General features: G+C 46.1%; 1 protein-coding gene across 1 annotated transcript; it reads left to right on the top strand.

The window, feature by feature from the left end:
* LOC128973618 (killer cell lectin-like receptor subfamily G member 1) lies at nucleotides 1–16691 on the top strand. The gene is made up of 5 exons (XM_054390003.1): nucleotides 1–118; nucleotides 11645–11737; nucleotides 12499–12650; nucleotides 15738–15841; nucleotides 16580–16691. The coding sequence occupies exons 1-5, from the start codon at nucleotides 1–3 to the stop codon at nucleotides 16689–16691; spliced, it is 579 nt and encodes a 192-aa protein (XP_054245978.1).
* The last annotated feature ends 5317 nt before the right edge of the window (nucleotides 16692–22008 follow it).

The following is a 22008-nucleotide window of genomic DNA, read 5'->3' as shown; positions in this document are numbered from 1 at the left end:
ATGGAAGGAAGCAGATCAGAAACTTTTGCAGCTGAAGCAAACGAGGAAATAATTTATACTTCTCTAAAATTCTCTCAGACATCTCTGCCAAGAGCCAAAGCTGCACAGGAAAAAAGAGGTAAGGAAAAACTTCTTTCCTTTAAGGATGCTGGAGCACTGGACCATGATGCCCAGAGAGGTTGTAGAGTCTCCTTCTCTGGAGACTTTCAAAACTCACCTGGACATTGCAATCCTGTGCAACCTGATCTAGGCAATCCTGCTTTAGCAGGGGGGGCTGGACTCGATGATTTCTGGACGTCCCTTCCAACCCTACTGATCTGTGACTCTGTGAAACTGGATGAGGTAGGTCAACAAAAGATTTTATTTTGAGTGAAAGCAAGATCTAACAAAACCACTGACTTTGGGTACCTTGTCATGGTATTGTTGCTTTGGTTCTAAAATAACCATGAGTATTTTAATTTGATAGCAGCTGATAGCTCAGACACCCAGCATTGATCCCCTTCCTCTCCCCAGTAGACCCCTTTCAGTATCTGTTCCTGGGCATTCAACCTTAACATCCTTTTCTCAGAACAAGGTTTACAATTTTAAAGTTGTCTGCTTGAGATCGTCAACAATAGTTCTTGGAAGGGCAGATGAGATGCAAATACAGATAAATTTGAGGCGTATGCTAATGAGAGATCAGAGGCAGAGGAGGCATATGAGATCATCCAGTTTCTGTCCCGTGGGGCTCTGCAGGATTCTTTTGTGATACATTTTTCCTATGTTTTCTCCATTTTAATTTTACAGACCTACTGTTGAGCAAATTTTCCACTTTTGCCTTGAGACAGTTCTGCAGGGTATTTTACTGTCAGGAAGAGATTTTGCTTTCCTTAAACTTTCTCTTCCCTTTTCTCTGCTCTGTTCCCCCTATTCAGGCCTTACAAATGCCACATCGAGCAATTTCTGTGTCTCCTTAGTTGAGAAAAAACCTTAGAAGTGGAAGATTTTGCATTGGTATTCATTCTTCATGTCTCCTTCTCATGAGCTGGTTGTTCTTCCTCTAAACACCCAGGTGCTTTACATGATTTGTGTTGCATTGGCTGCGACACTAATATGGAACAGGTGGATGCTTTGCTGGGTAAAAAGCTCACTGGATGGTCAGACCCAATGAGTAGTGGTGAATGGAGTTAAATCCAATTAGTAAATAGTCACAAGTGCTGTTCCACACAGATCAGTATTGGGGCCAGTTCTCTTTATCCCCGTATTTCTGGATGAGGGGATCAAGGGTCCCTCAGTAAGCCTGCACATGACAGTATACTGCGAGGAAGTGTTGATCTGCTGGAGGGTAGGAAGGGTTTGCAGAGGGACCCGGACAAGCTGGATTAAAGGGCCAAGGCCAATTGTATGAGACTCGACAAGGCTAAGTGCTGGTTCCTGCACTTGGTTAGCAACAAACCCATGAACCTTCCAAACTTGGGGTAGGGTGGCTGGAAAGCTGATGAGTAGAAAAAGACCTAGGAGTGCTGGTTGACAGCTAGGTGAAGATGAGCCTGCAGTGTGCCCAGGTGGCCAAGAAGGCCAACAGCATCCTGGCAGGAATAGTGCGACCAGCAGGACCAGAGAAGATATTGTCTCCCATGTATTGGTGAGACCACCAGTTGAGTGGTGTTGAGCTTTGGGGGCCCTAACTACAAGAAAGACATTGAGGTGCTGGAGCGTGTCCAGAGAAAGGCAACAAAGCTGGTGAAGGTTGTAGAGAACAGGCCTTGTGAGGAGTGGCTGAGGAAACTGGGGTTGTTTAGTTTGGAGAAAAGGAGGCTGAGGGGAGACCTTGCTCTCTACAACTCCCTGAAAGGAGGCTGGATCCAGATGGATGTCAGTCTCATCTCCATAGTATCAAGTTAGATGATGAGAGCAAATGGTCACCAGTTACACTAGTGGAGGTTTAGGTTATATATTAGAAGACACTTTTTCACTGAAACCGTTCTCAAACACTCAAATAGGCTTCCCAGTGAGGTGGTTAATCCCCATCCCTGGAGGTATTTCAAAGGTGCAGAGATGTGGTGCTGAGCAATATGGTTAAGCACCAGACTTGGTAGATTTGGATAATGGTTAGACTTGATGATCTTCATGTTAATGTCGTGAAGTTAAACAGGGCAAAGTGCAAGGTGTTGCACCCGGATCAGGGCAATTCTGCTCTTGTGAGACGCCATCTGGTGTATTGCGTCCATCTCAGGAGCCCCCAACACAAGAAGGACATGGATCTTTTTGGAGAGAGTCCAGAGGAGGTCCACAAAATTATCAGATGGAATGGAGCATCTCCTACAAGGGCAGGCTGAGGGGGTTGAGTCTATTTAGCCTGGAGAAGAGAAGGCTCTGGGGAGACCTTATAGTAGTCTTCCAGTGCCTGAAGGTACTGGAAAGATACAGAAAAAGTGTATCTATAATTAGAGAGGCACTAATTATAAGGATATGTGGTGACAGGACAAGAGGCAATATTTTTAAACTAGAGCAGGATTGTGATTGTTTTAAAACTGTCTTTTTAATTTTTCTTTACAAAATCCAAGCAGAGAAGGTGAAGGAATGTAAATAAATCACAACTGGGTGTAAGAAAGCAAAATAATGATTATTCTAAACACTTCCATTGGGGAGATAGAAATGTTTGAGAACTACTACTCAAGACAAGGTTTGGGGAGTTGGGGCAGTTCTCAACTTGCTTGCTGGGCTGTCTGGCTGCTGTTTCTTTTCTGGCTGAAGGTAACACACTGACCTTGACAAGCTAAGTCTAACAGCCTCTCTGCTTCTTGACTCTGCCTTCTGCCAGGGAAGTCTGGGGGGATTCCTTCTGGTTTGGGGGGAGGCCCTTTGGGGGAAGCAAAGACATTTGTAAATGTTGTGAATAGTGTATATTTGTACATATTCATTGCATTTCATCATAGATTGTAGATTTGCTTGTAAATACAGCTTTCATTTGCTTCCAGACTGAGCTAGCCTGGTTATTATCGGTGTGGGATGGGGATTTCAGCTCTCACACTGTTAAAAGGATAGATTTATATTGGACATTAGGAAGAAGTTCTTTACTATGAGGGTGGTGAGATACCAGGACAGGTTGCCCAGTGAAGTTGTGGACATCTCATCCCTGGAAGAATTTATGACTAGTCTGGATGAGGCTTTGAACAACCCGGTCTAGTGGGAGATGTCCGTGCTCATGGCACTAGATGATCTTCCTTTCCAACTCAAGTATTTTGTGATCTTGGAGGTCTTTCCCAACACCAACAATTCTATGATTTTTACGTCTGACCTTAGCACTTTTCCCATGCTGTTAGAGCAAAGGGAGCTGTTACTGTGGGACACCAGATTTCTATGCCCTGATCAGAATAACTGCATCCATCTGTGGTTCTCACTGCTGCCTGGTCACTCTCTGTGCTGTGGAAACAAAGACAGCACAGCAACTCCCAGGTTCCTATTTGGTAATCACACTCCATCTGCTGGGAAGGCAGTCTTGCTGTTACATGTAGTTTCATTAGAAATTATATTTTCTGCTGCATCAGAAAAAACAGGGACATCCCTTCATTCCCTGTCATTTGTGTTCACTCAGATCTTGTTGGAAGTGGAGATTACCCAATGCCATCTTGAGACATTTTCCATTTTCTTTTTAATATTCCTCCTCTCCAAATGCCTCATGTTTTTGAGCTAAATCCAGAGGGCCTACAAGAGGGATGCTGATCTTTGAACACACATTCTGTACCTATTATTCAATTTTTTCCCAGCTCTCTTCCATATGCAAGGAATCCCAAAGAAGAGCATTTTGAATACCTTTCTCTGAAAGATCTTTGTTTTCAGTTCTGTCTCTGCCTCTGTCACATTTGAGAGATGTGCTTTCAGGTGTTTAATCTCTGTTTTTAAATGCAAGCCCATGCTACCAAGTCATCCCAGTGATGCAGTGTCACAGGTATAGCATGGGTGTATAGATCAGTTCTCTGGTCAAACCAATGACTCTTATGGACTCCAAAATTAAAAGTTGCCCTTGCTGACTTCTTTTTGGCTTCCAGAGAGCCTTAGATATACCACACTACCAAAATGTCAGTTTAGCAGTCACTTAAGACAGCATTAGCCTGTGAGGCACACTTCTTGTAACAGTGATAACCAGCCACAGACAAGGACAGATGATAGAATGGTAGAATCATAGAATCATTTCAGTAGGAAAAGATCTTTAAGATCATCAAGTCCAACCTTTCTCTAACTCTACCAAGTCTGGTGCTAAACCATGTCCCTCAGCACCACATCTGTGTCTTTTAAACACCTCCAGTGACGGGGATTCAACCACCTCCACTGGGGACTCTGTTCCAGATTTTAAGAACCCTTTCAGTGCAGAAGGTGCAACTTGAGGCCATTTCCTCCCCTCCTATCACTTGTTGCTATGGAGAAGAGTCTGACTCCCACCCGGCTCTGGCACCTTTCAGGGAGTAGTAGACAGTGAGAAGGTCTCCCCTCAGCCTCCTTTTCTCCATGCTAAACAACCCCAGTTCCCTCAGCTGCTCCTGGCAAGACCTGGTCTTTAGGATCCTCCTTTGTTAAATGATCCTGGCCCTAAATATTTGTTCTGCCCCCATACTTATGTAGGCAGGAACTGAGGGGATCTGTCTGGGACAGTGCAGTGTGGTCTTCCAGACTGTCCTAGAAGACTTGAGTATTCTGCTAACTGATAACAGCTTTCAGTTTTTGAACTGAACTGGACTCCCCAACCTAAAAATATTGCAGATGAATGCAACATACCATAGTCATTTCTCCAGAGTACTGGGAAACCCTAAGGGGTATTTTGTATATTAGAAAGTCATAGCATTGGATATGTGCATTAAATGCCCACTGGTCAACTTCTCCCTTCCCCTGAGAAAACTCCTTCACAGTTCCTCAGAGAGCTACATAGAAATATTTCTGGATGCTCCAAGCAGATTTCCCACTTATATTTGACACTCCTCTCAGGTACTTCTCCCATCCTCTTCTACAAGAGCTTCACGTGTTGGTCAGGGGCTGAGGATCAAGGACAAACCATTGAACCTGTTTTTAAAAGAAGGAACTGCAGGGATTCCCTTTTGGAAGGAGGAAAAATCCCAATTTATGGATGTTTTTTTCCACTTTCCTGGATCAACCACTGCAATTCAAGTGAGGCTTAAGTTCACTTCAAACATGAATACAACTTCAGTCTCTTCACTTCAATATGACTTCACTTTATGTTTTCCTTTCTAAATTACCTAACAACATAATTTTTCACTTTTAAGAACTGAAGTGGATCTCTCCCTCTGCTCTGTTTGTGAAGGTGCCTCAGGATTTTGTTCCGATGAGTTGAATCAGTTCTTTTTTTCTGCAATTGATTTGAAACAATAGAGAGTGGACTGCTCTATTGGTTGCCAGGACTCACCAGCTCCAGTGCCCAGTCCTGGCATTTGAAGATTAACCATTTCACTGACTGTCATCCCAGTTACCTTGTCCTGAAAGCAGGTTTCCCTAAAATCAGGACCAGTGATTTGGAGGATGCAGGAGACAGCTGCTTTGAGAGGCAAGACAGGAGAGAAAACAGAAGTGCAAATCCTCAATGTTACAGTTTAACACTCAGAAATGTGGTGTCAGAACAAGGAGCTCTTTTTCAACAGGTATTTTCCCCCTTTCACTTAGTTTTCAGTTGTAATCTGCATAGAGGCAGCTCCACCCTACCCTTTAATCTTGAGCTGAGGCCATGCTCTTGAGTCTTATCTGACAGCAAAAATCACAGTAACCAGGGATGACTCAGAGTGATCTTGCCCCTGTACTCAGGCTGCACCTTGTGTTCAGTTTTGAGGCCCTCACTACAAGAAAGACATTGAGATGCTGGATCATGCCGTGAGAAGGGCAACAAAGCTGATGAAGAGTCTGGAGAACAGGTCTTGTGAAGAGCAGCTGAGGGAACTGGGGTTATTTAGTTTGGAGAAAAGGAGGCTGAGGTGAGACCTGACTCTCTACAACTTCCTGAAAGGAGGTTGGATTGAGGTGGGTGCTGGTCTCTTCTCACAATTGGTAGGTCAAGAGGAAATGGCATTAAGTTACACCAGGGGAGGTTTAGATTGGATATTAGTTTAAAAAAAAAAAAAAAAGTATTGAAAGAGCGGTCAAGCATTGGAACAGGCTGCCCAGGAAGATGGTGGAGTCGCCATCTCTGGAGGTGTTCAAAAAGATATAGATATAGCACTTCGGGACATGGTTTAATAGCCATCGTGGTGGTGTGCTGATATCAGACTTGACAGTATTAAAGGTCTTTTCCAGCTGAAACGATTCTATGACTTATCAGGCCGCCAGGTGACTTTGTAAGAGGAACAGGGAACAGGTGGAGAACTCAAATCCTCCAGTTCTCCCATTGTCCTCCTGCATGAAGCAGAAGAGAGGGTTGTAACTTCACTTTGTACCTGAAGAGAGATGGGGTTTTGTTCTTTAATAGAGATTAATAAAAATAAATAAAATTTTAAAACTTGCTATTTTTAAGTACAAGTGGAGCACCTAGAAGATGGTGCAAGCTTCAGGAGACACAACACAGCCTCTACCTTAGGAATGTACAAGAAGAATAGTGCTTACAATAAAGATCCCTCATGCTCTCCCTCCTTACCTTAGTAACTTCTTTTAGCCCAAAAGGCAGGTCTAAATACATTGCTATAAGCCAGAAACTGGTCTTAAAGCTGGTGAGGCCACAAACCAATCTAAGATCAAAATTGATTCTTATTAGTTTATTGATCGACTCTACTTTGTATATTTAGACAATGCTTAAAGGAAGTGTTGTTGTTTTTAAGTGAAGTCTCTTCCCCTTTTAACACTGCCTTTCTTTCTCCTTCCCACAATATTCTTGATACCTGATGTGCATTTTTTTCACCCTCCACTGAGAGATCATAAAAAGTCTTCCCTGCTGCTTACTAATATTTAATACTTTTAGCAATCCCTTTTAATTTCTCTCTGACAAACTCCCTCATTTCCCTGTAGTTTTCCATTTTGAAATTATTACACCACAGTGTCTTTTTGTGTTGTGTCATTGCTGCTGTTGTTGTTGGCTTTTTGTTTGAGCTGATTCTCAATACATTTGTGTTCACCATGGCAAAGAAGCTGCTGGATGGAGCCCTGGGGAGATTGATGGCCTGAGCATGGCTCAGGGCAGTCACGAGCTGCTTTGATTCTGTGTTTCCTGGTTGATGATGCATTGAGTCTCAGCATCATGCCCTGATGTGACATGTGTATAATTTAATGTGATTAGTTGACACTTGTCATCGCTGTGCTTCCCTCACATTTGCTAAGGGGTTTTTGTCAGTTCATACATGCTGTCACCATCCTTTTCTGGAAGTTTGTAAAACATTTCCAGCCCTTTGCATTTAGCAGCATTTGCCTGCTCTGTGGGGATGCTGTTACTGCTTCTTCTTGATGCAGCTGGTTATTTAACCTAATTTGACTGTAATTTTACTTGAGCAGAGAACAGCACCCTCTGTATTTTGCACCCTGTTGATACGACATCCTGCTCACAGCCCTTCTTCCACTGAATCTTCTATATGCTTGTTGTGGTAGTATCTTTGGTTAAAGTTGGCCTCCTCTTCTTTCGTCCTATTCCTTAGCCTCCTAGCCTTTTTTCAGAGTACAGATATGTTTCTTTGGGCCTTATCACGTGACTGAGAAAGAAGCACCTCAGATTTCATGAGCTTCACCAGATACTTTGCCACTGGTTTTGGGCAGAAGACACTAGAGCAACACAAGAGCAGGATGTGGTATATAAGCTTTTGGGAGAAGCACAGGAAAATCATAGAATCATAGAATCAGTCAGGATTGGAAGGGACCACAAAGATCATCTAGTTCCAACCCCCCTGCCATGGGCAGGGACACCTCACACTACATCAGGCTGGCCAGAGCCTCATCCAGCCTGGCCTTAAACACCTCCAGGGATGGGGCCTCAACCACCTCCCTGGACAACCCATTCCAGGCTCTCACCACTCTCATGGTGAAGAACTTCTTCCTCACGTCCAGCCTGAATCTCCCCACTTCCAGCTTTATTCCATTCCCCCTAGTCCTATCACTACCTGATAGCCTAAAAAGTCCCTCCCCAGCTTTCTTGTAGGCCCCCTTCAGATACTGTAAACCCACAAGAAGGTCACCTCGGAGTCTTCTCTTCTCCAGACTGAACAGCCCCAATTCTTTCGGTCTGTCCTCACAGCAGAGGTGCTCCAGCCCTCTGATCATCCTTCTGACCCTTCCCTGGACACATTCCAGCACCTCCATATCCCTCTTGTAATAGGGGCTCCAGAACTGGACACAGTACTCCAGGTGGGGTCTCACCAGAGCTGAGTAGAGGGGGAGAATCACCTCCCTTGACCTGCTGGCCACACTTCTCTTGATGCAGCCCAGGATCTGGTTGGCTTTCTGGGCTGCAAGTGCACATTGACAGCTCATGTTGAGCTTCTCATCCACCAGCACCCTCAAGTCCCTCTCCTCAGGGCTGCTCTCCAGCCAGTCACTGCCCAGCCTGGATTTGTGCTTGGGATTGCCTCGACCCAGATGCAGGACCCTGCACTTGGTCTTGTTGAACCTCATGAGGTTGGCTTGTGCCCACCTCTCCAGCCTGTCAAGGTCTCTCTGGATGCCATCCCTTCCCTCCAGCGTGTCTGCTGCACCACACAGCTTGGTGTCATCAGCAAACTTGCTGAGGGTGCACTCAATGCCACTGTCCATGGCACCAACAAAGATGTTGAACAAGACTGGTCCCAGGACTGATCCCTGAGGGACTCCGCTTGTCCCTGGCCTCCACTGGGACATGGAGCCATTGACAGCCACTCTTTGGGTGTGGCCATCAAGCCAGTTCTTTATCCATCTCGTGGTCCACCCATCAAACCCATGTGTCACCAGTTTGGAGACCAGGATGTGGTGTGGGACAGTGTGGAAGGCTTTCCTCGGGTCCAGGTAAATGACATCAGTTGCTCTCCCCTCATCTATTAATGTTGTGACCTTGTCATAGAAGGCCACCAGGTTTCTCAGGCAGCATTTGCCCTTGGTGAAGCCATGCTGACTGTACCCAATCACCTCTTCACTATTCTTCTGTCTCAGTAGTGCCTCCAGGAGAATGTGCTCCATGATCTTACCAGGCACAGAGGTGAGACTGACTGGCCTGTAGTTCCCTGGTTCTTCTTTCTTACCGTTTTTGAAAATGGGAGTTATGTTTCCCTTTTCCAGTCAGTGGGGACTTCCCCAGACTGCCAGGACTTTTGGAATATAGTAGAGAGGGGTTTAGCAACCTCATCTGCCAGTTCTCTCAGTACCCCTGGGTGTATCCCATCGGGTCCCATGGACTTGAACACTTTCAGGTTCTTCAGGTGATCATGAACCTGATCTTCACTTATGATGGGAAGTTCTTCCTTCTGGTCCTTGCCATTATCTTCCATGACTATTCCAGGAGTGTGGCTGGAGGCCCTTGTAGTGAAGGCTGAGGTAAAGAAGTCATTAAGAACCTCAGCCTTTTCCAGGTCACTTGTGACCATTTCACCTGTTTCCTTTCTGAGGGGGCCCACACCTTCCCTAGTCTTCTTTTTACCATTAATATACCTGTAGAAATTCTTGTTGTTCCCTTTGACCTCCCTGGCTAGATTCAATTCAAACTGTGCTTTGGCTTTCCTAACCAGGTCTCTTGCTGCTCAGGCAGCTTCCTTACATACCCCCCATTCCAGCTGTCCTTTCCTCCACTCCTTGTAGAGCTTCCTCTTAAGTGATAGTGTGTCCAGCAGCTCCTTGCTCATCCAGGCAGGCCTCCTAGCATTCTTCCCTGCTTTTCTCTTTGTTGGTATACATTGCTCCTGGACACAGAGGAGGTGGTCCTTGAATACTGACCAGCTGTCCTGGGCCCCTCTTCCCTCTAGGGCTTTGTCCCACAACACTTTGGCCAACAGATCCCTGAAGCGATCAAAGTCTGCATGTCTAAAGTCCAGGGTCGTAAGCTTAGAATATGTCCTCCTGGTTGCCCTGAGGATCTTAAATTCAACTGCTTCATGGTCACTGCAGCCAAGGCTGTCTCTGAGCCTCACATTGGTCACCAGCCCTTCCCTGTTGGTGAGAACAAGGTCCAGCATAGCACCTTTTCTTGTTGGTTCCTCTACCATTTGGAGGAGGAAGTTGTCATCTATGCAATCCAGGAACATCCTGGATTGCTGGTGCCTTGCTGTGTTGTCCTTCCAGCAGATGTCCGGGTGATTGAAACCCCTCATGAGGACCTGGGCTCGTGACCTGGAAGCCACTTCTATTTGCCTGTGGAGGGCCTCATCTGCTTGGTTCTGCTGGTCACGTGGCCTGTAGCAGACCCCTACAGTAACATCTCCCTCCCCTGTCTTGCCTTTAATTTTAACCCATATGCTCTCAACCAGCTCATCATCCTTCCCCAGGTGGAGCTCCACTGATTCCAGCTGGTCACTGACATAGAGGGCAACACCTCCTCTTCTCCTTCCCTGCCTATCCTTCCTAAAGAGCTTGTATCCATCTATCCCTACATTCCAGTCATGGGAATCATCCCACCAAGTTTCAGTAATAGCCACTATGTCATGGTATCCCAGCAGCACATCCTGGGTTCATCATCAGTAACTATTAGCTGTACATTTAGTGCTTCTTAGAAAGTTCTGTTGTCTCTGCAGCCATCACACTGTGGTTAGTAAAACAAGCAAAACAAGCCACTGGAGCTCATGCGTGGAAGTAAGCATCACTTTCTCCTCAGCCTGGGAGAGAGGAGATCTTAGTGCTAATATTTCAAATGGCATATGAAAAGTGAAGGCCTCGGTGGTCAAACACAACTCCAGGAGATGATAAGAAAGCAAGATGTAGCCTGGAGGTTAACACATAGGTGCTATAGATGAGTGGCAGTCCTGCTCCACCCCTTGAAAGGAAGCTGTGCAAAGCTACAGTGGAGGTTACCCCAAAGATTCACTCTGCCACTGGCAGCAAGTGAACAGCAGATAATGGTGGTGAAAGTATGAAGGGGCATCCCAAGGTCTTCAAGGCTAGCCTGCCACCCTGCCAAGGTAGAGGCAGATGAGAGCATAGGACTGACTTGGGAGTATCCTGGGAAGATATAACACAATCATGTGTCTAAACCAGTGAACAGGATGCTGAGGTTAAATCTGTTGCTGAGAGAGCTGGAGGAATAGCTTTGGGTTTATTTTTCGCATTTAAGTTGGAACATGGTGGCTGCAGCAGTGCACTGTGTTTCCATCCCAAGCTTCAACACTGAAGTAGAAGTGGGTTTGTGGGGAGGCTCCCGCCAACGTGAGGTGCCACATTGTCCCTGGGGGGCTCTGGCTGACTGGCATAAATGATTCCCTCCCGGGGTCAGCAGCTGCAGGGGCTGGAGCAGCCAAATTTGTGGCCAGGCAGCAGCAGAGATGTGGCTGACCTGGAAATAGGCACATCCCTTGGGAAGCTCAGGCAGAGACTGATGTCCCTGAGCCCAGCTGAAATGGGTCCCTGGGATGGTGGGACAGGGATGGCAGTCATGTTCAGACTGTAGACAGACAGGAATGTTGTAATTCATTCAGTTCCTGATGGAAATGCCCAGGACACAAACAAACTACATAAACCTGTCAGTTTTCATGTGGCTCCAGTTCACTATGGTTTATTTTCTCTTTCACAGCTCCCTGTTGCTGGCCAGCAGTTGTGTCAGGCTTGGCTATAGGCTTTGGGATACTGAGCATCTCCCTGGCAGTTGCTTTGATTTGGAAACTGAGTAAGTGCACAAAGCGGTGCTGAGGATGAGCAAAAACCAGCAAAGGACCAGAACTCATCTAAGCACAGGATCCCTAATCCCAAACTCCATAATATGGAGATAAACCAGAAGCTATACTAGGTTGCTACAGCCCTAAGTACCTGCTGCTTATCCAGAATATTTTGAATATATTCCTTGTGTAGACCCTAGGCGACCCATTTCAGATCTTGTAGCAAAAAGCAGTGAAACATACCGAAAAGTTTTTGTAGACTTGGCTGTTGTAATTGTAGTGGTATATACCATAGAACACATTTTCAAGGTCATAACACTTTTGTGTGCATGCAGAAGGTGCTAGACTGTGTGGGAGAGCCTACTGTTTGCTGCTTAAAATCACGTGATGTGTGACATGATCACACCATGCCAACACAACAATGTCTCTTTTTTTTCCCCTACTGTTTGCATGCCCAGAGCGTTACCTGCTTTCAGATAGCCAGTTTTGGTTCTCAGGTATCTGAGTAGTTCAGAGGAAACCTGCTGGAGGTGTATTGTGTTGAGGGAGTTGCACCAACATCAGAGTGCCTATGACTTTTGTATGAAGATCTGGAAATTACACAGGGAGGATCTGAAGTTTAGTGTTCATGCATTGTTAGTTTTAGATTATTTTTCTGACTTTTCTGCATTGCGATTATTTAGAAGAGTTGCTTTTCAGCAAGTTCTTGCTGATGAGCATCCTCATGTTGGTCAATGGTAGAAAAAAGCTGGTATTTTTGATTCCGTTACAGATGACTCCCACTCACACTGCCCTGAGCAGTGGGTGGCCTACAGAGGGAGCTGCTACTCCTTCTCCAAGCAGAAGAAGGACTGGTATTCCAGCCAGGAATCCTGCTGGAGACAGGGAGCTCATCTCCTGGTGATCAGCGATACCAGCGAAATGGTAATGCCTCTCTTGTTCTTTGAGGATCTTCTGTTTCCTTGCAGATAGCTCAGTGACTGACATCCAAGCAGTGCTGTCACTCTGGCAATATTTTTGTCTTTAAAGGAGAGGCAGGATCTATGTGATGTTGTGCACTTCCAGTGGCAGGTACACATCTTAGAAGTTTCCAGAAGGCAGAGAAGCAAAGGATAGGAGAGAGGTGTGAGGGTCACTGTCAGCTACTTGGAATCATCCTATGAAGGATATAAGAAGACAGCCTCCTCCACTGCCCCTCTCCACCTACCCCAAATAATGATCACATGAATGATTACAGGAAAAGACTGTGGCACTGTGCAGTCACTGTACTTGTTGCCTGCAAACCTGCATGTACCTCCCCACTCTCCAGAAACGGTTCCTTTGCAAAAGTGTTGCCTTTTCTTCCTGCAACTGCTCCTCTTGCTCAGTGACCATTGCCAGTCCCTGCCTTCATGCAAAACAAACCTTTATCCACTTGTTTTCAACACTTAGTCCCTCTCTCTGCCAAATAAACTCAGCTGTACTGGTGCAATCAGAAACCATCTGTTCCAATGCTTATTTTCCAGCAGGTGCTGACTAGGTGTAGGGGCATGTATGACCACTAAAGAGATGGGCAGAACTTAGGGAGGTGAGGCACGTCTGCCGAAGTTGGCCAGAAGTGCTTGTGCTGTTTTTGTGCAAACCATGGCTTATTAGCTGAGGTCCAATGAACGTGGATAACTTCCCATTCATAGACAGAAGTTGCATTGTTCTGTGGAGGTTTACAAAGCCAGGTCTCTGCTCAACTAGGAGCATGCACCAGGCTCTCACACTTGCTTAGGCAAATTCCCATTACTTGGGAAATAGACATATTCCCCAGATGACCCATTTCTCTGGGTGAAAAAAGGCTCATTGGTCCAGCTGCTTTCTTACTGCTGTCTCTGCTATTAGAGTGTTACCCATTATCCCTGCTAAGACTTCCCCATACAAGCAAGATTTTCCTAACCACCCATGTCCTAGGCTGCAAAAGCAGTGACTGTTCAACCTCCCTTTGTCATGGAAAGTACAGTCACCTTCAAACTACCAGCAACACTCAAGTGTTCCTCAAGCTACTACTATTTCCACCACTTTACCAAGACAGCTTTGTTAATGCTTCGCCCCTCTCCTCTCCTCTCCTCTCCTCTCCTCTCCTCTCCTCTCCTCTCCTCTCCTCTCCTCTCCTCTCCTCTCCTCTCCTCTCCTCTCCTCTCCTCTCCTCTCCTCTCCTCTCCTCTCCTCTCCTCTCCTCTCCTCTCCTCTCCTCTCCTCTCCTCTCCTCTCCTCTCCTCTCCTCTCCTCTCCTCTCCTCTCCTCTCCTCTCCCTCCTCCTCTCCTCTCCTCTCCTCTCCCTCCTCCCCTCCCCTCCCCTCCCCTCCCCTCCCCTCCCCTCCCCTCCCCTCCCCTCCCCTCCCCTCCCCTCCCCTCCTCTCCTCCTCCTCTCCTCTCCTCTCCCTCCCCTCCCCTCCCCTCCCCCTCCCCTCCCCTCCCCTCCCCTCTCCTCTCCTCTCCTCTCCTCTCCTCTCCTCTCCTCTCCTCTCCTCTCCTCTCCTCTCCTCTCCTCTCCTCTCCTCTCCTCTCCTCTCCTCTCCTCTCCTCTCCTCTCCTCTCCTCTCCTCTCCTCTCCTCTCCTCTCCTCTCCTCTCCTCTCCTCTCCATTCACATATATTGCATTGAGGAATTTCCTTTGAAGAATCAACATGCATAGGTTGAGTTGAACCTGCTGTTAGTATTCAATACCCTGCTGTCCTTATGCCAGCTTCAAAGTGAAAGTGATGGCAGGAGCAAAGTATTGTGGGGCTTGTAGTTCACATTGTAACGTGAGAGGCTTCCTGTTGCAGTTGCAGCTTGGTTGCAGCTTCTGGTTTCCAGGTTTCGGGGGTTGGTCTTTTCTGCTGGGGTGGCTGCTGCATGCTTGTGTAAGGGGAATAATTTCATCACTACTTCTGCATTATGCTGCACGTTTCTCTAAATAGACTAAGGTAATTGTGCATTCTTTATCTCAACCCAGAATTTTTTTCTGTGTGTTACTTTTTCTCACTTACCTATATGGGGAGAGGGGGGCTTGTGAGAGCAGGCTGTGTTAGCCCAGGACAGTCCATTTTTGGCACCCAACATGGGGCTCAAAAAGCAGGCTATCTAACCAGGACAGTTAATTTTGGCAGGAGGCAAAAGGGTTGAGACAAGAAACAGCAAGATAATAAAGGTATTTAATTGAGGCTTGTTAAAGGAGTTTTATACTTTTTTCTTTTCTCATGGTATGTTCACTATGTTGATGCATTTGCATTCTGGGGGCGGCTGGGTCCTGTGTGTGCTCTCTGCAGTGCTGTTTGTCACCTCAGGGGAATGGCTTACAGCTGTGCTGTGGCTGTGATGGTTACTGGTATGCCAGGTTTTGTTCAGTGTGATGCAGATCTTCCTCAAGAATACCACCTTGAGATCTGCCCCAGGGCTGGATAATTATGAGTGTCAGGAGGTGTGAGCAAGCATGGGCAAGTGCCTAAGATGGTGGCCACCTCCGATGTTTTGGGATTTCACCTGAACAAGTGCAAAACCCTGACACGCTGGAAAAAGGCTGTTGTCAGCCCAGAAGTTCCCAAGAGACAGAAATCATTGTGATATGTTAAGGCCTGACCCATGCCTATCAAACCCTTCTCATCACTGCTCAGATCACTCAGGGGCGAGAGAAGTTCTCTGGACCTACAGGCAGACTGGTAGGCACTGTGGCTACTCAGACCCCAACAGCAGGCATGCAACAGAGAACCAGCCTGTGCCAGTATCAGCTGCCCCTGTGTTAACCCAGGACAGCACACTTACCTTCCTGTGAATTTACACAGAGTCATTATTCCAGGCATGATCTGCAGGACTGATTCTCCTGATTAGAAGGTGTGGAGAAGCAGTGTTATCAGCCACTTAAGGAACAGTCAGGCAGGGGCTTGTATCTTGCTCTCTGTTCTTTTTTATTCCTCCTTACCTTCATCTTTAGGCTGGCTTTCACATCATAATTCACTTAATAATTCACTCCACTGTCACTTGATAATTCATCATAATTTCTAGGACCTGTTCAAGAGTATTCAGACAGAATGTTTCTGGATTGGACTGAGGAACAGCACAGATTCTGGCTGGATTTGGGAAGATGGTTCTGTATACAATGGTACCAAGTGAGTTTAATTCTGTTTTAAAAACAACAGTGCTAATTCAGATGGCCTGGTGTTCCACAAGACCCAGAGTTCTTGCACCACATCTCAGGACCTTTTTTCCTGGGAAGATTTTTTTCTTACTGTCACTTCTACAGCACTGAACCCAGCTCTTTGCTGCATGATTGTTGCCACCCTAAGTCAGAACCTTAATTTTGGCTCACTCTTTACTTGGACAAAACTCAACATTCTGCATGAGGGAAAATATTATGACTTGGTCTAGTGACTTTTCCTGGCCCTTTCCTTTTTATAACAGTTCAGGCAATGACTTAGTCTTTAACACTTCTCTAGCAAGGAAACTCACCCAAGATCTTGCTGGCAGTAGCACTCTAAGCACTTGGGTTAGTTCCTTTTTTAAATTCAGTTTTCTGTCTCCTTGGAGAACAGAACTCCTTGGAGGTGATCATCTTTCCACGAAAGTCTCAGCACTGCCATTCTCAAGCTGGTGGATATCACTGCCACCACAGAGCATCATGTCTCTCTTTGGTTCTGATTTTAGTTCCACAATGGCAAAATTACTTAGATGTGTAATCTCCAGGCAGATGGGGGGTTGGGTACATTTTGTTTTCAACATTTGGAGGTTGGGTTTTTTCACTTCCTCTGGGCTCCACCCTTCAAAATCAGATGGTTTTGATTTCTTGCCTCCAGGAGACAATCTCAACGTTTTCTCTCACTTTCACTTCTGTTTCCTGTCTCTTGCAGGATACTTTCTAACAGCCCAGTGCAACACTGTGTTGTCCTGATGAAAGATCATCTTCAAGCCTCCAGCTGTGAATTTCCTGCTCCGTGGATTTGTGAGAAATCCCTTACATAAATCTCATGTACATTTTCATCTGATAAGCATCTCATCAATGGTACTAGTGGATTATTGTCCTGCAAACCAAAGGTCTACACAAGACCAAGGACTTTCCCTTTCCACACCCTCGCAAAGGTGTTTTGCAGGTACAGGTTTGTTGTCCATAAGGGTGAGCTATCCTCAGTAGTACATCCATTCTTAGTCCACATCTGTTGGATTACTCCTGTTTGTGACCTGAGGAGAATTGTGACATCTTGGCCCTAATCTTTCCTTATTTGTCCTATAAGGGCCAACAAAAATTTTGTCAAAAACATATGCTGGGTCTTCATATCTCTGAGAGTGACCTGGCCATAATCCTCCGTTCCTGAGCATTGGATTTCATTTCCGTTCCCCAAGTCTCCATTATGTAATGCCAGCAGGACTGGGAAAATGAAGCCTACTGTTCACTGTCAGAAACATAAATACACTTCTCCCAGTGGCAGCCTCCTCCTTTCCAACCCAGTGCTATAAGTAGGAGAGAAGAGGGATAAATGAGGCTACGACTGTAAATTCAGCAGTAAGAATAAACCTCGAGTACTGCACCAGACCAAAACTGTGCACCCATGCCAATGTCATTACTTTTTTCCATTGGAAGGAGCAAGCTGCATGCCATGTTTTACAGGCCAGCTTCAACAAACTCCTCAAGAGGCTGGACATCAGGAGTCAAAGCAATGCAATTAATTGTGTGCTATTATTGAAATAACCAAGGCACTTCCCCCATCACCTCTGCCATTTGGTATTGTAACGGACAAATCCTTACTATAAGGAGCTCCCGGTTCAAACAGAGCAGATGTATGCAAAGAGTGTTAACAGCATGCCTGCTCTTACAGGTTGAGGGCTTGACTGTACATGTCCAGCACATTTGCTTGTTGCCAGTGGGTGCATGTGGCTGAGCCTGTATGAACAACCTTTGAAGCACACATGGCAGTTGTGGCCTGCTCTAATCATCTGCCTCACTATGTATATATCATAGCTTTGGTTGGAAAAAAACTTTGAGATCACCGAGTCCAAACCAAGTCCAACTCTGTTGAGATTGGTGGTAAACCATGACCCTCAGCACCACATCTCTGCCTCTTTGAAACACCTCCAGGGATGGGGATTCAACTACCTCCCTGGGGAGCCCTTTCTAGTGTTTGAGAATGCTTTCAGTAAGGATGTTTCTTCTAATATCCAATCTAAATCTCCCTGGGTGCAGCTTGAGGCCGTTTCTTCTCATCTTATTGCTTGTTATTAGGAAGAAGAGACTAACACCCAAATTGCTCCAACTGCCTCTCAGGGAGTTGTAGAGAGCAAGAATATCTCCTCTCAGTCTTGTTTTCTCCAGGCTAAACAACCCCAGTTTGCTGAGCCACCTGTTCTCCAGACCCTTCACCAGTTTTGTTGCCTTTGTCTGGACCCACTCCAGCAGCAAAATGTTTTTCTTGTATTGAGGGCCCCAAATCTGAACCCAGTATTCAAGATGTGTCCTCACCAGTGCTGAGTGCAGGGTGGCAACCACTTCCCTGTTCCTGCTGCTCACACTGTTCCTGATACATGCTAGGATGCTGTTGGCCTTCTTGGCTACCTGGGCACATGCTGGCTCATGTTCAGCCATGTGTCAACCAACACCCCCAGGTCTTTACTGGGCAACTATCCAGCCACTCTTCCCCAAGCCTGGAGTGGTACACAGGAGTATTTCCATGGGGATTTTCCAGCAAGGAAGTTGTAAGCCTTGGCAAACATTAAGGTAGTGACGGATGTTTTGAGGTGTGTGTTTGTTCTGGGAGAGACAGAGGGAGGAAAAGGGCTGCCAGGAACCTCTGGAATTTCAACAAGAAGAAGGTCAAAGTCCTGTAGCTGGGGAGGAACAGCTCCATGCACCAGTACAACAAAGGGTGATCCACATAGAAAGCAACTTTGCTGAAAAGGTCCTGGGGTCCTGGTGAACTTGCACCCTCACTGCAAAGGAAGCAAATGGTACCCTGGGCTGTGTTAGACATAGTATTGCTGGTGGGTCAATTTCCCTCTACTCAGCACTGGACACTTGGGGTCCTGTGTCCAGTTCTGGGCTCTTCAGTACAAAGAGACATGGACATACTGGAGAAAGTATGGCAAAGGGACACAAAGATGATGACAGGACTGTAACATCTCTCATATCAGGAAAGGCTGAGACAGCTGGGATGGTTTATTCTAGAGAAGAGAAGGTGTGGGGGAGTGATTTTAGGAAACAAGTACGGAGAAGAGACAGAAATGAAGAGACAGTCAAGAACTAGGCAGTATGGTACCTGGTGGGGAAGGGCTAGGGAGAAACTAATTGACCCAAACACTAGAGGTTTCATCTGAAATTACTAGTTCAGGGGTTCACAAAGAGCACTGCAAATAAGTTGGAAGTGATTTTAGTTTGGATTGATGCTGCCATGCCATATGCATGTAAGCACTACAAACAACAGTGAAATCACAGAGAAAACAGAAACGAAATCTTGTTACCCAAAAGAGAATTGATGTTTCCCCTAGAAATGTTGTTTTCAAACAGTTTAACTGTTCCTGCACCACCTAGTTGAAAGAAGTAGATTAATGCAGTTTTGTGCAATCCAGGGGCAACACAACAGCAGATTCCTCGCACTGGTGTTTACAGGATGCTTTCAATTACACATCCCTGGTATGTGAGGCTTGACACCCATAGAAGATGTAACACACGAAGGCATCAGGACAGGTGAAGACAAAAATACAGACCTTAGCATAAGCAAAGTGGATGTCTTCTGAGGCTCTTTGTGAGTTCACTGACCTGAGGGGCCTGAGGAGGTAGCAAAGGCACACCGCTGGCTCGTGTTAAGCCAGCTGTTGATTAACACTCCCAGGTCTTTCTCTGCTGGGCACCTTTCCAGCCAGTTTACCCTAAGCCTGCAGCGTTGCATGGGGTTGTTGTGACCCAAGTGCAGGACCTGACACTTGGCCTTGTTGAATCTTGTACAATTCGCCTCAGCCTATTGATCCAGCCTGTTCAAGTCCCTCTGTAGAGCCTTCCTACCCTCAAGCAGATCAACACTTCTCCCTGCTAAATGTCATCTGCAAGCTTACTGAGGGTCCCTCAATCCCCTCATCCAGATCATTGATAAAGATACTAAACAAGAATGGCCCCAATACTGAGCCCTGGGGAACACCACTTGTGACTGGCCACCAACTGGATTTAACTCCATTCACCATCAATTTGTGGGTGTGGCCATTCAGGGTTTTTCCACAGCGAAGTGTCCACACATCCAAGCCATGAGCAGACAGTTTCTCCAGGGAGATGCTGTAGGAGACAGTATCAAATGCTTTATTAAAGTTCAGGTAAATAACATCCACAGCCTTTCCTTCATCCACTAAATGGGTCACCTTGTCATAGGAGATTAGGTTTGACAAGCAGGACCTGTCCTTCATGAAACCAAAAGGGAGTGACAGAAGAAGTTTTGATTGTTTAATCTGACTAAAAGGAAGTTGGAGTGATTAAATAGCTGTCTACAAATACCTGAAAGACAGTTACAAGGATGTTTGAACATGACCTTTCTTGGTAGGGACAGAAGATGGGGCAATGGCTGTAGCTGCAGCTTGGGGAATTCAGACTGGGCATGAGTAAAGAGGTCTTCATGACACTAGAACAGATCACCATAGAAATGGCAGATTTTCCATCCTTGGAAATTTGCAACATCTGATTTGGCAAAGTCACAGCTGACAGCATCAGCAGAATCCTGCTTTACAGGATGGACTTCTAGAGGTCCATTACAATCAGCACTTCTGTGTTGTTATCAATGAATACAGCAGGATTCTTGGTTCAGATACAGGATGCTCTTTTCTGCACAGATAGGGCACCTGTCCCTTTGAGCTATCCCAAATGATAGAACTTCAGATTCACTGTACTCTCTTCCTGGGTTTCTTGAGGTGCTTAGAGTTAGCCACTTAAAATCTAGCCAAAAAGCTCTCTAAAGCCTGCTAGCCTTCTAAGTTGTACTCACAGCAGGTGCAAATGGCAAAAGGGACCAGGAAACTTCATTGCCACCACCTTGTCATACAAGCCGAATCTCATGGTCCATGCAGAGACCCTTGAAATCAGGCTGCAGGGGCCCAAGTTACTCTTGGGAATGGGATGGAGGACAAGCGGCTTGAGGGCAGACTTTAAAAGTCAGTTCACTATCTGTGCATGGTCATTAGTATCTACTGGGATTCTCAAGTCTTCAAAATCTTGCCTACCCACAACTGAATGAAAACATTTCTCTTCATTTTTTGGCTACAAAGCACATTTTTGATGAAGGTCCTAATGATTTGGCTGGCTTGTGAGCCATGTGAGCTGGTTGTCTACTTGCCAGAAAGGGTAGCCCTAGCTTCCTCTGCTGTGTGCAGTTCTGCATCTCTTTTCTGCAAGGTTTGTGTTCAACCAGTCTGACTTCTGACCTGTTTGAAGCAGTGTAAGGTGTCATCTTCAAAAAGGTTTTGGCTGTCCCATGTACAAATCCTCTTCTCTGTGGGTGTGACAGATCTTCCTGGTTTATATTTCTAATGGGCAGGCAGAGCAAACTTTAGGCATTAGATAGAATCATAAAATCATAGAATTGTTAGGGTTGAAAGGGACCTCAAGGATCATCTAGTTGCAACCCCCCTGCCATGGGCAGGGACACCTCACACTAGATCAGGTTGCTCAGAGCCACATCCAGCCTGGCCTTAAAAACCTCCAGGGATGGGGCTTCTACCACCTCCCTGGGCAACCTGTGCCAGTGTTTCACTACCCTCATGGTGAAGAATTTCTTCCTAACACCCCATCTGAATCTACCAATTTCTATTTTACAGAATCACATAATCACAGAATTAACCAGGTTGGAAAAGAACTTCAAGATCATCAAGTCCGACCTGTCAGCCAACACCTAATCAACTAAACCATGGCACTAAGTTCCTCATCCAGTCTTATTTTAAACACTTCCAGGGATGATGATTCCACCACCTCCCGGGGCAGCCCATTCCAATGGCAAATCACTCTTTCTGTGAAGAATTTCTTCCAACATCCAGCCTAAACCTCCCCTGGTGCAGCTTGAGACCTCTTGTTCTGTCACTGGTTGCCTGAGAGAAGAGCCCAACCCCCACCTGGCCACAACCTCCCTTCAGGTAGTTGTAGACAGCAATAAGGTCTCCCCCGAACCTCCTCTTCTCCAGGCTAAACAACCCCAGCTCCCTCAAACGCTCCTCATAGGTTTTGTGCTCCAGACCCCTCAGGAGCTTTGTTGCCCTTCTCTGGACACATTTGAGCAACTCAACATCTTTCTTAAACTGAGGGGCCCAGAACTGGACA

Source organism: Indicator indicator, chromosome 1, assembly GCF_027791375.1.
Source record: "Indicator indicator isolate 239-I01 chromosome 1, UM_Iind_1.1, whole genome shotgun sequence".
Taxonomy (NCBI): Eukaryota; Metazoa; Chordata; class Aves; order Piciformes; family Indicatoridae; genus Indicator; species Indicator indicator.
Note: the sequence above shows the minus strand (reverse complement) of the source record. Positions and strands in the feature narration are given on the sequence as shown.

Excerpts from the sequence above, each read along its gene's own strand:
- LOC128973618 (XM_054390003.1), top strand. The coding sequence starts at position 1 with ATGGAAGGAAGCAGATCAGAAACTTTTGCAGCTGAAGCAAACGAGGAA. Across the intron at positions 119-11,644 it reads AGCTGCACAGGAAAAAAGAG|CTCCCTGTTGCTGGCCAGCA; the intron begins GTAAGGAAAAAC and ends TCTCTTTCACAG. Across the intron at positions 12,651-15,737 it reads TCAGCGATACCAGCGAAATG|GACCTGTTCAAGAGTATTCA; the intron begins GTAATGCCTCTC and ends CATAATTTCTAG.